Source organism: Schistocerca nitens, chromosome 11 (genome assembly GCF_023898315.1).
Source record: "Schistocerca nitens isolate TAMUIC-IGC-003100 chromosome 11, iqSchNite1.1, whole genome shotgun sequence".
Taxonomy (NCBI): domain Eukaryota; kingdom Metazoa; phylum Arthropoda; class Insecta; order Orthoptera; family Acrididae; genus Schistocerca; species Schistocerca nitens.
In genome coordinates, this window is record NC_064624.1 from 136,598,021 (window position 1) to 136,615,790 (window position 17,770).

At 41.1% G+C, this 17,770-nt stretch overlaps 1 protein-coding gene across 1 annotated transcript in view; it reads right to left on the reverse strand.

Moving 5' to 3' along the window:
* The window catches only part of LOC126213582 (heat shock protein 60A), a 72,562-nt gene that overhangs the window by 28,659 nt on the left and 26,133 nt on the right, over positions 1-17,770 (reverse strand). The window contains exons 4-5 of the mRNA XM_049941431.1: positions 16,476-16,624; positions 9,150-9,273 (exon numbers count right to left, since the gene is read on the reverse strand). Coding sequence (XP_049797388.1) covers positions 9,150-9,273; positions 16,476-16,624 — 273 coding nt within the window. The remainder of the gene's footprint in view (positions 1-9,149; positions 9,274-16,475; positions 16,625-17,770) is intronic.

Genomic DNA, 17,770 nt, shown 5'->3' on the forward strand with positions numbered 1-17,770 from the left:
ATCCCCGTATCATCCTTTACTTTTCTTTCAATGGGACGTCGACAGCTGAACGGATGGTCAAGTTTGCCTGTTTCCCTTTAATGCCAGTATCTATTCTGTCCACCTCCACCCAGTTACCGTATCCATGTTAGGTATTTTTTATTTTGTAATTTGTGTGTGTGTGTGTGTGTGTGTGTGTGTGTGTGCGCGTGTCAGAAATAAATATTACAAAATATTTTTGAGCTCTGTAGATTATTTTAGTTATACTCCTTAATTCCTATATATTGCACATTGAGCATATGCTGATGGAAATAAAAGCTTTCCATTCCTTTAGGGTGCACTCTGACAATCATGATGTGTCATAGATGCCAAGTAGTATACTATGTCAAACTGCCATTTCCCCCTGGCAAGTTGTCACTGCCGACAAATGCAAAACGCGCCTCAGCTCAGGCGAAGACATAAGCGGAGAGCACAATGTAGATGACAGCATTGTAGATAGCCAGGCCTGTGGGGTGACCCATACGGGCCAGTAGGTGACACACACTGAGCAGGATGAAACTGGTACCGTACACATCTCCACGTCAAAGAGACTAAAGAAATTGGCTACACTTTTTATGTTCCAGCAGGCACCAGTAGCACTGTAGACAATACGATCACCAGCAGCATGACAACAGTAGTCGGGACAAAGCTGGCTGTCACACCAAACATTTTAGTTTTTATCCCTATTTGACATGGCAAGTATGCTGAGAATCATCTCTATAGTCTCTCCTGGCCAGGTGGCAGAACAGAGGTACAGAACATTTTGACAAACACCATACACGCTATCTTCTGGTAACGTGTCTAGATTCTGCAGACTCCTCTATACTTCTATGTAAGGCAGGACTACCCTCTCCTCTTTGCTGTGGGCATCAGTCTTATGTGTGGTCTCAAATCTCTGTATGGCCATTCTCAATTCTCTTGCTTGCTAACCAATAATGTGCTCACAGCATGCTAAATGAGGCCGCAGAGATAAGAAATGATGTCTGTATACTTACTTTAACTCACCGGCAGATCCTCACTGTCTCTGAACTCTGCCTCCATATGCTCCGAGACAAGTCACCTGTCTCTGCTACTAACTGAAAACTTCTTGCTTTAGCCTGTTGTCAGGTACAGGTGGACCATACTAGTGTAGAATGGTGACAGTACATGAACTTTTAGATACATTCACTGTTGCCACTACACACACAACTGCTCGGTGCACGGCAATTATCAGTACACTGACTAATTGTTAGCAGTGAATATTCCCCCCGTGCGTGCTCAAAAATGTATTTTGAAGGCTAGTGTAAATTTATTAAACAAGAATAGAATCATTTTCTTTACACTGGATGAACTCTGTATCTCAAGTGTCGACTATAGCACTGAACATCCCACACGGTCTCTCAAAACATAGCTTTGTTAGAGCTATCTGAGTCCAAGTTTGTCATTTTGACCTTGTTATTGCTGCACTTCACCAGCAAGATTGTACATTCAGCATCTGTGGTACATCATGGCTTTACAGTCCTGCACACTTTAGTATGTGGGAGTTAGTCAAAGAGCAGGAACTGATCACAGTGCCACCATTCTCAGACTTGTTATGCTCATTGGAACTACAATGGATAGGATGGATGCGAGTGTAGCACTGACTTAACAGTGCCTCTCAATTCCTGACGTATTTAACACTCAACTTGAAACTCTTACTTATCTCATTTACGATCTGTATGACATGGGTAGCCATGAAGGATTGAGAATGCCCAACCGCTTCCTTCTGTCCCACCCAAGCGTGATCTTATCGCCCACAGTCGGATGGAGGGGACAGCAGCTTTCAAATATTAATATAAGGACACCTGTGATATCGCAAAACTTTGCCAAAAGGTGACTAACACAGCACTTTTTGAAATGCCACAGTTTCTCCACATTGTCACCTGGCTAAAAATAAGGGAGCTTTTTGTCATATCCATTTGTTCTATCTTTATGTTTCAGTAAAATTTCTCAAAGCTATTTACCACATCCAAAACTGCCCTAGAACAGGATTACACATAAAAGAACCACAGTAGAGGAATCTTACAAGTAGCCACTCACAAAGATTAGCTCCTTCCCCCTCTCCCAGAGAACCTTTTCTATAGGCTCCTTTATTTGACTTAAAGCCATTATATTTCTGTAAGCAACAACAGGTTAGACACAAAAATAGCAAGTTTTCACTGCCCAAATGGCACTAACAGTCAACCACCATGCATCTATCAAGCCGTAAAAGAAAGCGAGTCAAATATCAAAAGAGGGGGTTCTTCATGCTTCACATTACAAGAACAGTAATGATTTCAGAAACACCAAAGAGCAATTTAATCAAGTGTTTGCAATGATTAAATCCACAATCCATGTGAAGGAGTTTTGTGGTAGTTATGCACTGAACTTTTCCTCTTGCACCCATACGCAAAGCAGCCAAGTCACTTGACAACTTGATGCTGAGACAAGGTGCAAAAAAGGGAACGTACATTCACAAAATGTAACTTAATCCGTACAGTCTCAACACTACTGAAGAAGAGTGAATTTGACAAATATTGCTCCAAAAAATATTAGTGTTCTGAAGAGGTTAGAAGATTTAATATATTATGTCAATCAAACTTCATCCAGTTAGTCTCATAATTGCACTTTCAAAAATGTCAACAGAACAGCACCTTTAATGAGTCTCAAAAAGCACAGGCTTGCTACTGCATGCTGTTCACTCTTCTTAGCAGAGGACAGTACTTTTAATTCTTCCCTCTTCTCTTCCAGGAGAAATATTAGTTAGTGTTTCACTAATACTTATATATAGAATCATGGTGGGAGAGCCATTTTAGATTTGCATTTGCCAAGGAAAAAACCAAACAAAAAAACTCAAAACCAGCATTTTCTATCAGAAAAGAAATGCACAAGGAAGTGAGTAAGTTTACTAAAACAAATCTCTATTTAAAAAGAGCAGCTAGAACACACTGCATAAGTAATGCATACTACACAAAGATTACTTACAAAACTCAACAGTAGAGGTTAATGACAGAAGGGGCAACTACAACACCCTACCACATTACAATATATGCTCACAATGTAACTTTTAAAAAAGAAAATCATTTGCCAAGATCTACAATGCAAGCTAGTAATATCTCTTCTTTCTCCTGAGTGCAACATCTCTCTCACCTTGGGGGGGATGCTGACTCAGTTTTTCAGGTGGACTGAACGGATGATCCAGAGATGTGCATGGGGCATAGTAGCATGTTTGTGTCCTGAGGTCACGAGTGGATGTCCAATGATGCACAATGCCGAACTTGTAAAATAGTTTGTGCAATTTGTGTATGATCAGAAGAACACTGTACAATAAGGATAAACTGAATGACACAGGGAAGACGATTTCAATTTCGGGTGAATGAAGTTTGCTCATTCTGGCCATTCAGATTTATTTAATTTTCCTAAATAATTTCTGGAAATGCCTGGATGGTCCCTTCAAGCAAGACACTGGCCAACAACATATCCTATCCTCATTAAACATAAATATGTTCTCTGTCTGTGCACGAGAGCCAGAAAAAAATCAACTTTCCTCTTTTTCACTCTTGTAATATGTCTGACTCTTTCCAGTATATTTGTTAAAGCGTCATTTCTCATATTTAAGTCTACAGTTTCTTAATTCTTCAGAGCTCTAGAAATGTTGACTCCCATTGGCAGCCTTCCTAAAATTTTCTACCTAACATTTTTCAGTCAATGAAACTAGAACAGTGCTTGCATATTTTTTAAAAATTCATTCTGCCTTAATGACCAGTTTTAATTTGCATTTCAACAGACTAACAGACATGAAGCCAACATCCACCATGGTAGTACAATTTTATATGCTAGCTAGCTACACATATTAAGAGATTGATTGAATATACAACAACTTGATAACCTAAAAGAAATTATTCACATAGTTGAGGGAGAGAAAAGTTTCATTTTGATTGGGTACTGACATTCAATAGTAGAAAACAAAGACAAGGAAAAGTAATACAAGGATATGGATTGTGGGAAAGGAATGAAAGAGAAAGCCACCAAGCAGAATTTTGCACAGAGAACAATTTAATAATCAATAACATTTTGATTACGAATCATGAAAGTTGTTTGTGCGCTTGGAACAGACCTCGAGATGCCAGAAGGTTTCGAATTGATTACATATTGGTAATACATATTTAGGATCCAGATTTTTAATTGTAAGACCTTTCCAGGGGCAGATGTAAATTGACCACAATTTACTGGTTAAGAACTGTTGATCAAAACTGAAGAAACTTCGAAAAGGTTGGAAATTAAGGAGAGGGAGCCTGCATAAATTGAAAGAACGAGAGGTTGTTGAGAGGTCCACAGGGGCATTATGCAGTGATTGACTGAAACAGGGAAAAGGAATATAACAAGAGAGCTTTGAGAGATTAAATAGTGAAGGCAGCAGAGTATCAAATAGGTAAATGATGAAGCCCAGTAGAAATACTTGAATATCAAAGGAGATATTAAATTTAACTGAGGAGAGGAGAAAGTAATAGCTGTGTGAATGTCAAGAGCTCAAATGGAAAACAAGTACTAAGCAAACAAGGGAAAGTCAGAGGGGATGTACAAGAGAGATGAACTTGAAGCTGATGTTGTAAAAGGGGTGAGGGTTTATGTGAAGATGAGGCAGAAAAGATGACACTACAAGACAAATTTAACAGATCACTAAAAGACCTAAGTCAAAACAATGTCTCTGCAGTAGACAAAATTCTGCCAGAACTACTGATGTTAGGCAGAGAGAGAGAGAGAGAGAGAGAGAGAGAGAGAGAGAGAGAGATATGACAAAATTATCCCACTTGGTGTGCAAGATGTACGAGACAGGTGAAATACCATCAGACTTCGAGAAGAAAGTAGTAGTTCAATTCCAAAGAAAGCAGCTGTTGACTGGTTGTGAATATTACCAAACTGTTAGTTTTGTAAGTTCTTGTTGCAAAATACTGACATGAATGGAAAAACTGGCAGATAACCAACTTTGGGGAGGATCACTTTGGAATTCAGAAAAATATATGAAAACACTGGGCAATACTGACTGTACCACTTATCTTAGAAGATAGGTTAAGGAAATGCAAACCTACATTTATAGCAATGGTAGACTTAGAGAATGCTTTTAACAATGCTGACTGGAATACTCAGCACAGGCAGGCAGCACAGGTAAAAAACAGGGAGCGAAAAGCAAGTAGGTACATTTGCGTATCAGATGGAAGTACCACTACTGTTTTAGGTTGACCAATTGCACAGCTGACACAAACCACTATTCGATCAGAAGTTATCAATTTGCTATGAATAATTATCACTGTAAAAGTGCACAATTTATTTAAGTAATTACTAATGATTGCAGCCACTTTATTCAGTGGTTCCATTTCTGATAAATGATTCTTGTCACAAACTTACTGCTTTGCCTTCAGAAGACTTATTACAAGGGGGTAGTCAAAATTTCAAAGCTTTACACAGCTAGTGATGGTACTTCACGGTAGTACACAACAGCTCCAAGCACCAATTCTTTGTGTAGTCTAGTAATGGTTACTATTACAGAAACTGGTAACCATTAATAATAAAGAGAATAAATTACAATTTAGTCTCATACTTATTACTTTTATATTTAAAGAAAAATTTCCAGTATGTAGAATGTATCTTTTCTAATTATCACTTTGAAAAATAACGTTGCAGATTTTTGTTTGTCAGGCATTTCCCATCAATGCCGGTCCCCATACCACAGTGCCGTAACACAGTGTGAAAAAAGAGTCAAAACGTTATGGCACAGCTCACTGACAAAGTGGAGAATACCTGCATCTTTTGGCTCCTCTAGTGATGAACAGCATGCTACAATAATGTGGTTCAGTTATTTCAATATGTACTATAACAGCAGACAGAAACCTTTAAATAAATAAATTACCTATGTTTTCAAGGGGATAATTAAAACTTTACGACTATTACTCATTTTTGTCTTATCAAAGCTGTATGCCAAATAAAGTTGTATTTCCTACAAATAAATAGTACATCTGCACACGTGAAAACTATCACATTCCAATTATCACTGTTTTCTTTGGTGTGATATTTTGAAAATGTCCCTATTTTGCTCTAAAATAATAGAAGAACTCTATACATAACAGCAAAACTACTACACCTCATCTCACACCCACCTTGTCAATAGCTCTAAGTAATTTTCATCATACTACAAGAGGCTGGTTCAACAATGTCGTCCCCCTCCCCTACCCTCGCCCCAGCCCTCCGCACAAAGGTACCTGCGACTCACTTTCCAGACAGGATACCCATCTGGTGGCCCTTTTGCACCACGTTCTTGCTTCCTTCTGCCATTTGACTGAGCCTTTGCCCACCCCCATTTCTGGGCATTCATTCGCGGCGTATGACTGAAGGCTGCATCTCAGCTGTCTACATGTAAAGCGTCTACTACCCCTGCACATACATAGGCATTCAAGCTGGAACAGCCCCCACTGCACGATACTTTTTTTTTCAGTCTTAAATCCTAAGAGTAATTGTGCCTCCAGTGCCACAATAGTTTCCGTCCAAACAGAACACTACTACCTAGGCTCACCACTTTAAAAAGTGGAAAACAATGGATTTTATTTTAGTCTTACTGCAGCTCACTTTATTTACAGGTAAAATTTTATTCCTTTTGAATTTGTAAAATCAGTCAAATACTTCACTGGTCCTACTGGTTAGTGTTCTGACAAGTTTTGTGCAGCCCATCACTCCTGGCCATTCGGGTGGATTTAATTTTGAGTGCTAAACAGTATGGTTGTCAGTGCCTGTTCTTAATACAGCAGCCCAAGTACTCACTGTTAAAATTAAAAATAAAGACTGTATCTACAAACACAATCACTCTGAAGGCAAAACATCTCTCTTCTCAGCGTATAAAACTGATTTTAAAACACAATTCACTTTCATGTTAGCTTAAATACTGTATTCCAAATGGTCTTTGTACAAAAAGCAGTAAGTTTGTGCCAGTGGGCAGACTGGCCACTTCATCCCTTCTTTGTGACTTAAAGAAATGTGCCACGGTCGGGTTGTCGTTCTGCATCATCATGCTTCTCCCTTCCTGCTACTGTTTCCCACTCAGCCATCACCCATTTGTTACACAAGACACTACAGAACCTGTATGAGAATACATATGGCAGTTTTTCCTGGCAGACTACTTTAGCTGCTCTACCAAGTACCTGCCGTCCAGCACAATTTCACATATTTTTCTGCTTTTGTAGGAAAAGGCAGAAATACCCTGGGCCACCTGAATTATTTTCTGCAGATATACTTATCAACAGCATGAGAACGCAGAAAACAATGACAACTGCAACGCTAAAGACCTAAAGTTGTGGATAAAAATTGTGTGTCTTTAATGCACTGGTAAGAATGCTGTAATTTCAGTTCCAAAGAAGACAGGTGTGAATACTACTGAACAATCAATTTAATAAATCATGGCTACAAAATATTGACACAGTATTTACAGAACACGGAAAACTGGTAGAGTCCAACAATGGGGAAGATCAGTTTGAGTTCCAGAGAAATGTAGGAAAACAAGGCAATGCTGACACTATGACTTTTTTCAGCCTGAAATGGTAAGAGTAATGTGACTCCAGTGCCACAATTAACATCGAGAAAACTGTCGATGAAACCAAGGAGAAATCTGGAAAGGGAAATAAAGTCCAGGGAGAAAAAATTACAACTTTGGGGGTTCGCTGATGACTATTCTGCCAGACGGCTAATGACTCTGGAGATCTATTGAACAGAATGAGTAGTTTCGTGAAAAGATATTATAAGGTGACCATAAGTAAAAGTAAAACAAGGCTAATGAAATGTAGTCAAAGCAAACTGGCAATGCTACATGAATTAGATTAGGAAATGAGACATTAATAGTAGTAGATGTGTTTTGTTATTTGGGCAGCAAAATAACTGACAACTGACAAGTACGAAACATTTGAAATTCAGACTGGTAATGGCAAGAAAAGCATTCTTAAGAAAGCGGAATTTGCTTTAATATCTATGATAAAATTAATTGCTGTAAAGCCTTTTCTGAAGATATTTATATTGAAAGTAGCATGGCATGGAAATAAAAAACGGCCAGTAGGCAGTTAAGACAAGAACATAGAAGCTTTCGAAATGTGGTGTTATGGAAGAATGCTGAAGGGTAGGTGGGTAGAGCGAACAAATGAAAAGGTACTGCATCAAACTGAGCAAAAGTGAAATTCATGGAAAAAACATGACTAAAAGAAGGGTTCAAATGGCTCTGGGCACTACGGGACTCAACTGCTGAGGCCATAAGTCCTCTAGAACTTAGAACTACTTAAACCTAACTAACCTAAGGACAACACACACACATCCATGCCCGAGGCAGGATTTGAACCTGCGACCGTAGCGGTCGCGCGTTTCCAGACTGTAGCGCCAGAACCGCTCTGCCACCAGCGGCCGGCACTAAAAGAAGGGACTCGTTGGTAGGCATGAAGGGTCGTCAATTTGATAATGGAGGAAAGTGTGGAGGTTCAAAAATTTTAAAGGGAGACCAAGATTAAAATACAGTAAGCATGTTCAAGTGGATAAAGGTTGAAATAGTTATGAGACTTGCATGAAGAACTGCATCAAAACCAGTCCTCAGGCTGAAGACAATCACCAGCACAGTTGTTTCCATTGCCTTCTGCTTCCTCATGTCATTGATAATTACCAATTCTCCCACCTTTAGGTGGAAGTTTCTCACCTCAAGACCAGTATGTTGCCCTGAATCCTTATCTCTTCCTTCACCAACTTTGGTAATGCTGCTGCCAGCAAAAGGTGTCCCTTTCTAACAAAGTCTTCAGCTGTCATTGATAATTATTTTTATTCAAAATCTGAACAGTGGCCAGGATATGTTTACCCAATCATCTAGTTTGTCTCCCTGCAGTTGGACCTAGAGTAGTTCCAGAAAGAACCATTATTATTCCAAACACAGTTTGCTGGATTGAGTAATGGAAAAGCAAGTCTTGGGATGAAAACATGACTGAACTACAAAAGCAGTGAAGGGGAAGTTACAATCTAAATAAGGCTTGGCTGACAAACTCCTACTACATTACAACAGCACCACTTGGTGTAGCCATGTGCAGTACTTGCAGCTCTTTACAACAAAGTTTAATTACCTTTAGCAGTGTTGATGAAGTATGGTGAAATGTAGCCCCTATCAAACTTCATTCCTTCAATGACTTCGAGTTCATCTTGAAGAGTCTTTCCATCTTTAACCGTGATGACACCTTCCTTTCCAACCTGGAAGAAATGAGTACAATATGTCCAAGTGTTAAGTTATAAGTATGTTAAGTTTACTGCTCACAATTTTAAAATTTGGTTTACAATAGGAGAACACCACAGACTGTGCACCCTGATACTCATTCACAGGATATGAATTAAGTTTCCCTACAACAGATGACACTGCACTGTCACTGTGTGTAACACTAACCATTGCTCCGTCACCCCCCCCCCCCCCCCCCCCTTCCTTGCAGAAGCAGGGTGGCATTTCCCAGGTTTAAACTCTAGATTTTCCTGAATCAATTTTTATTGTAACTGAGAGCAAGTTTTATGCTACTTGTTTTGGTAGCGTAATAATCAACTGCTGGAAATAAGGTTTATCTAAAGTGAAGAGTGCGATATCCATAGTAGAGAGTTGAATAATTTTAAGACTGTATTATGCTGCCAGAAAGCGTGCTTAATTTATTAATTTAATTATGAATAATGAACTTGTTTAAGATGTTAAATGATTATTTATATAATCTTTGGAGTGTATAAGGTCAGTAGACCAAAGAAGCTAAGAAGTGGGAATATCTGCAACTTCCAGACACATGTTGGCTTGCCCGCCACTTCTTTTTCAGTCCTGGATGAAGACAGTCGTGCTTTTGTAATCAGTGATGGATAATGGAGTTAGATAAACAATGCTGATAGTAAAAATGCTAAGAAGTGCAAACTTACATTGCAAAGAATGTAGTTCGGAACAAAAAGTTTGAATAAATATAATGTTTAGCGACAAGTATTTCCAATCCGGTGGAGTTTATTTAAACGGAAGAAAACCCAGGCCATGCTAGATGTTGGAATGATCATTTTGCATACAAAGAAAACGATGAAAGTCTCTAGACGAACGAGATCTGCCGTTATTGGGTATGTAATCTTTCAGCAACTACTAACAAATTCGTGCTGAAATTGTGCTCGGACTAGACTTATTATTCCCATTCAAATAGCTTATCGAATGGAAACTAATAACATGTGGCGAGAGTGCTGTCCTAACACACTATACTGTGTAAGGTTCTATAAACAATTCTTCAGTCATCATGCATTCGAAAATGGCCTCTCAGCCTGAGAACTCACTGACAACTATGAAGAGTCCCAACAACAAAGCACGCAGGAAACACACACGATTGAGCAAGAAACATTGCTACAACTCAATGAACTACTTCACCATTCTTTAGTGTACTTTATATGTTCCTTAAAGCACTCAACATGGCAAAAAGTGAATGGGGGTAGAGGCTTGCGAGTTGTGTGTGGTCGGATGAGCCACAAATCGCCCACCACTCCTGCATGTGCAAAGAGCAAGCTACCCTGGTGTCAAGCGCTAAAAGGAAATTGGCAGTCCTTGCTTTCACTGGAGCCACTGTATCATGTGCCGTGGCAGTGAATGACATGAAAAGGAAGCATTATGGAAAGAAGAAACACACACACACACACACACACACACACACACACACACACACACACACAGAGAGAAAGAGAGAGAGAGAGAGAGAGAGAGAGAGAGAGAGAGAGAGAGAGAGAGGCCACTGGAAGAGCTGGGAAACTGGGAATTTTTACAAAAATTACTTGTTTTAGTGGGCAAATGCCCATTTAGAAATTAACTGATGATGAGCACAGACAATTATCAATTTCGATTGTAGATGATACACAACAGAAATTAATGTAGCTCCCCTACACTGTTCTCTGCAGCCTATGCTCAACATATCGTCGCAGAAGAAGCTGACTACCACCATGGTGTAGTGGCTATGATACTAAACAGCTGCATCGAGGGACACGAGTTCAAAACTCACCTGGACTGTACAATTTCTATATTCGGATTGAGTACATTCTAGAAGTATCCACAAATGCCAAGAATCATTGTACTGGAACATTCTGTAGCTGTATATATAATGTACGTGTTCTGGCCGGAGGCAGTTTGCTTCGCGCTCTTGTATGTGTAAGTGCTGAATAAACCTTCGTTATGTGAAGTTAGTGTTAGTGATTCATCTAACTACACCTCCTTCTACGCGACATTCTGGTGGAGATGCTGGCTATTGGAACTTCTGACAGCACACATATCGCCGACACAGTGGCTCCCATCAGGCCACGACAGCCACCGTTTACATGGCGAAAAACCTGAGTTCGAGCCATATTCAACAGATCGCTATCTATCGGAGACAGATGAAGAAGAGGAAGTTACGATGACAGCAACTGTGTGCCACCACATAACACATCCTTCTGGGTTCTCTGTTGATGATCGCCAAGATCCAAACAAGTGGCTGAAGGTATATGATCGTATAGCCAAATTTTACAAATGGGATGACACCATGTGTTAGGCTAAAGTATTTTTCCTACTTGGAGGTCACTGCCAAGCAATGGTATGAGAACAACGATGAGAAGTTCACAAGCTGGGAAGTATTCCAGGCAGAACTGCACAAGTATTTCGGTGACACACAACGACAGAAGTGCAAGGCAGCGTTCACGAGAAACTACAGTATCTTGGAGCTGTGTAATAATAGTGGATCCTAGAATGAAGGAGGAAGATAAGGTTGCACATCTAATGAAAGGTGTTGCTGAGGACATGTATCAAGCCCTACTCCTGAAGGAGGTTTTGACAGAAGACAACTTCATAAAATGGTGCAGGTATATCGAGACAATGCATTAAAGAGAATTACATGCAAGAAGTTAGAATGGCTTCCGAACGTCGTATCGATGTCTGTGATGGAAGAAGAAACTGATTTCGCAAGTGTTCTTCGTCAGATAGTGAGAGAGGAAACTCAGAAGGCACTCTGATTGCATGGCGAACAAACAACCGAGACACTTCGAGAGGTCATAAGGGAGGAAGTGGAACAGACATTGAACCCAATGTCTTGTCCTTCATTTCCCTTTAAAACAGTGAAAAAGTTGAGACTCGGGCAAAGTCACGTTCCTACAATGCCGCATGAGGAACCTGTTTGGGCACCAAGGAAGACTGACGTCTGGAGGACTCAGGATAACCAACCATTATGTTTCCACTGCCGACGACCAGGTCAGGTGGTGTGCTATTGTCTAGAAAGGCAGCGGATATTTGATGACTGCAGCGCCAGAAGACAGAAGATGTGGGTGCAGGACGATGTAGGTCACCATCGCTGCAAGCTAGTTGCTGGAGAGGACACTCCCCAACACGCTGGTCACGGTTTCCATCACCGATTAGAAGCTCCAGCCGATCACCAAGCCGCTGCAACCTGGGAAACTAAAAAGGGTGCAACCTTCCTCGAAGGTGAGGCCGCCGATGAGAAAAATCCTCCGCCGTCCATCATTACAAAAATGATAGGAAACTATGTTGATATCCTCATGGATGGCCGACTGGCCCAAGCTCTTGTGGACTCTGGAGCATCATATTCAGTCATTTCGGAGAAGTACATTCGCCAGTAGCAGAAAACCGTATTTGTCAATAACAAAACATCTCTGCTGAAGGTGTAATGGGAAATATGTAAAACCTACAGCATTCCTGTCGGTATAAGTGGTCATACACAGCCCTTAGAATTCATTGTCTTACAAGAGTGTAGTCATGATGACATTCTTGGATGGGACTCTGAAAGATTCTCAGGCAACTAGAGATTGTGCTCACTCGAAGATAATGCTAGACGGGATGAGATACTGTTGACAGGAAGACGTGCATCCGAATGTATGGAGACTGTGTGCTGGAAGAAGTGGTCATACCTGCAGTCAGTGGTAGAGAGGTAACTGTCACATGTCAAGCCATGCATCAACCCATGGGTCTTGTATTGGAATGTAAGATAATCATACCACTGAAGAATAATTTGGTCATCCCAGCCTCTGTTGCCTCATTTAAGAACAGATTAGGTGAATTGTGGATAGTTAACTGTCACTGAGAACCGTAGATCCTTCCAACACGCAAGTGCATAGCAAACAATGAGCCGTTAATTGCAAAACAGCTAAGTATCATTCATAGAAACCTCCCATGCCGCGTCTGTGGCGAAATTAGCGCTACCACTACAAGACAAGATCTTCTAGCTCGACTATCACCAGATCTCACTAAGGAACAACAGAAGAAGCTACCTGCTATTCTTCAAGAGTTCTCTGAATGCTTCAATCGACAGGTGAAGAGCAAATTAGACAAATTGACGGCGAAGCACCGGATTAGCACTGGAGACCATCAACCAATAAGCCAGAGAGCATAGGAAGCTTAATAAGACAACTAAAAATGACGTTTACCCTCTTCCACGAATTGACGATACACCAGATCGTCTGAAGGGTGTCTCTTTGGAGACAAAGAAATCAAAATACTGTGACACCTTGTGTCAAACGAAGATGTGCGGCCAGATCCAGAAAAGGTGAGATCTATAACGGAATTTCCTATTCCTAAAAGTATTAGAGATGTGAGAAGCTTCCCCGGATTGTGTTCTTATTGCCATCGTTTTGTCAAAGAATTTCGTATCAAAGCCAGGCCACTCCAAGAGTTGTTAAAAGCTGATGCTAAATTTATCTGGGGTGGTGCTCAACAAGATTCTTTCGATGTTCTGCGAAAATCTCCGACTGACTGGCCCTGTACTTGGTCTGCATGATGAGAGCACCTACAGAACTACACACAGATGCCACCAGGTATCTGATCGGTGCTGTTCTGGTGCAAATTTTGGTTGGAAAAGAGAAGGTTATAGCCTATGCTTCCAGGATACTTACAAAAGGCAAGAGAAACTACTCAACTACAGAAAAGTTAATGCCTTGCTGTGATATCGGCCATGTGCAAATTTCGACAGTCTATGGAAGGCCATTCACAGTTGTTACAGACCATTCACTTTGTTGGTTGACAGGTCTTAAGGATCCAACAGGACTACTCGCCAGGTGGGCACTACGTCGTCAAGAGTATGACATTACCATAGTGTACAGAAGTGAAAGAAAACACCAAGATGCCGACTGTGTCTCAAGAAACCCTGTGCAAGACTATCAAGACTTTGATGAAGGTAGTGACTGTCTCGCTGCACTCCAAAATCTCTCTGCTAAGCAGAAGGACGCCAAGGTATCTCAAATTATGCTTGCCTTAAATCGGTCAGACAATGTGAAAGGACAATTTAAGACAGTTAATGGATCACTTTGCAAGAAAAACTGATCCGTTTCGAAAGAGGTGGCTAGCAGTTATTCCTAAACACATGCACTTACATGTTCTTCAGAAATGCCAAGACACACCTGAGGCTGGACATTAATGATTTATTAAGACATACGATAGGATCCGCAAGAGACTTTTCTGGCCAGGTTTATTTAGGAGTGTCCGTCATTGTGTCACACAGTCCAGAGTGCCAGAGGAGAAAGGCAGTTCCTCAGAAACCACCTGGCCAACTCATACCAATTCCACCAGCCAAAATGCCTTTCCAGTGTGTTGGGATTGACCTCCTTGGACGATTTCCAACGTCTGCTAGTGGCAATAGATAGATTACTGTTTGCACTGATTATCTGGCACGTTGTGCCATTACAAAAGCTGTGAAAATAGCTGAAGCATTCGAGGTAGCCAAATTCACCGTGGATGGCATTGTATTAAAACACGGTGCTCCAAGGTCGTTAATTACAGATCGAGGGAAAGTTTTTCAATCGAATCTTGTGACAGAGAAACTGTCAGTGCAACATTACTCATCACATGACGACTGTCTACCATCCACAAACTAACGGGCCTACTGAACGCCTTAGTAAGACCTTGGCTGACATGCTATCAATGCTCGTCAATGTTGAGCAGAGCAACTGAGATAAGGAGCTACCTTTTGTGACATTTGCCTACAACACCGCCAAACAAGACACCACAGGATATATGCCATTTTTCCTGGAGCATGGGCGTGAAGCGACAATGACGATGGACACTTTCCGTTACATGCTCATGAAGTGGACGACGACTACATCGGCCAGGTGTTAACCAGAGCTGAGGAAGCTCAGCACCTAGCTCAACTCCGCATGCTGCAGGCTCAAGAAAACGATCACTGAAGGTATGACGCAAGCCACTGCCCTGTTGTCTACCAGCCTGGTGACCTCATCTGGATCTTCACTCCTATTCAGAAGATTGGTCTCTCTGAGAAGCTCCTCAGGCGCTACTTTGGACCTTATAAGGTTGTAAGACAGTTGTCTTATGTTACTTATAAAGTTGAAGATTTTGACCAAGACAAGACGACAAAGATCAGAGATACTGTACACATACTTCATATGAAGCCCTATAAGAATCCTGCAACCCAGGGTAAATTCGAAACTCCAGCGACAGGCAACAAGCGCAAAGGCGACGAAGAGCTTAGCGGCAAAAGAAGTTCTAAGAAGAACACCGCCAGAGTGAGAATCAGTCATCAGAAGTTTGAGCAAGCAGGACCAATGACTCATTCCCGGACTAGGACGATGTACCACTGAGATGCTGTTCTCGTAAGGAGGGAGCAATGTTGCAGAAGAAGCTGAGTAGCACTGTGGTGTAGTGGTTATGATACTAAACTGCTGCATGGAGGGTCACGAGTTCAAAACTCACCTGGACTGTACAATTTTAATTTCTATATTCGGTTAAAGTACATTCCAGAAGTATCCACACATGTCAAGAATCATTGTACTGGAATGTTCTGTAGCTGTATATATACTGTGTGTGTTCTGGCCAGAGGCAGTTTGCTCCGCACTCTTGTATGTGCAAGTGCTGAATAAACCTTCATTAAGTGAAGTTAGTGTTCGTCATACATCTAATTACACCTCCTAAGTGACAATATAGTGCATTTTGTTTGATGCTGTATCATTGATCCTGTTGTGACAACATTTACTTCAGATGTCAGAAACACACAGTTTCAATTTATATTGCCCACATATTCTTTGCACACTATATTATGAAAAGGGAAGACTGCTACTATCTATTTAGAGGAAATGTTGAATTGCAGACAAGACAACAAAAGTACTGCCAAACGTGTTGAAATTACTTAAATAGACAACCCCCCCCCCCCCCCCACACACACCTACCTCTGGCCGTTGAGGCTGGACTGCAAGTTACTGCGCCTGATGGGAGAAGCAATCTCGGTGATAGGGTAAAGAGGCGGCTGGGATGGGGGTGGGGAGAAATAGCAGGGTAGGAGCGGAGGAAGGTAAAGCGCTGCCTGTGGGGAACATGCTTAGACATGGTTCCAATTTTTCCAATAAATTCCATTCCCATATTTTCCAGAAAATCACTACCCTGAAATGAATTTGTCAAATTCTGAAACACTCACCTTCTTCATGGCCTCCGAGATAAGTTGACCAACTTTCTCATCTCCATTGGCAGAGATGGTTGCCACCTGCGCAATCTCCTCAGGTGTGGTCACCGGCTTAGAGAGTGTCTTCAGATGATCAATAATGGCATCAACGGCCATCATCACACCTGCCGGCAAATGCGACACATTAAGAATGAGATACTTTTACAATACACACATTTACCGAACACCTGCACTGAATAAAAGTAACATTTTGAGACTAACACAGACCAGATGAACACACATTTCTCAATTGTGTCACACCAACAGAACAGAAGTTCACTATAAATATCCACAGTTATAGTGAATAACTGTATCACAGAACAGACATACGCACGAGTATCACAAAATAGATAAACTCAATTTCCATGACAGTCACATATGTAGAACAAAATGAGTCTGCCAAAATAGCAAACCTTTGAGCTCCAGACTGGATAAACGCATAAAAGTCACTACGAACAAAAACGGTTTTAACTGTCACAGTGCATTTCATTTTTTGTTGGGTGTTCAGTCTTCTGACAAGCTTGCTGCACCCTTCACAACTTTTCCGCACCCTTCACAACTTTTCCGCCTGTATCAACCTCTTAATCTCTGAGTAGCACTTGCAGAAGTGCTGCCTCAATTATTTAATAATAATATTATGATACCGTCTGACTGCTATTCATGATACAAAGGAAACATTGAGTCGCACATGGAGGGGGAGGGGGGGGGGAACCTGCTATACATTTGGGTTTTCAGCCAAAACAAATGCCTTCTAGTCAAGTAGAACCATCAGTTACATTTCAACTCTTTTATAGCTGCCACAGTCCACTGTCGGTGGTGCGATTGTGGAATGAAAATGTGAAGGAACAACCACAGCTAAACTGAGACCAGGAAGACTGTTCTGGCATGCAGTGACCATCTAGCACCGCAGAGAGTAGTTACAGAAGATCACTCTATATCAGTGGGATGAATCACTCCTGAGTTCCGAAGTGTTACCAGCAGTCCAGTGTGCATAGGGAGTTAAATGTGACACAATGCTTACGCTACTCCACACAAGTCTCTTATTTCTACAGTCATTACTAAGTGATGCCAGAGGTGATGTGTTGAGCGATGCCACTAGACAGTGGATCACTAGAAATGAGTGATATGGAGTTATCAATCATGCTACAATCTGTGAAACTTCGATGAAAAGGTTTAGGTTTGGCGAATGCCAGAGAAACGTTACTTGTAGTGCCAACAAAAGTACTGTATGGAAGTGGTCTTTGTGATTAAGTCCCCTTATTGCGCTTCAG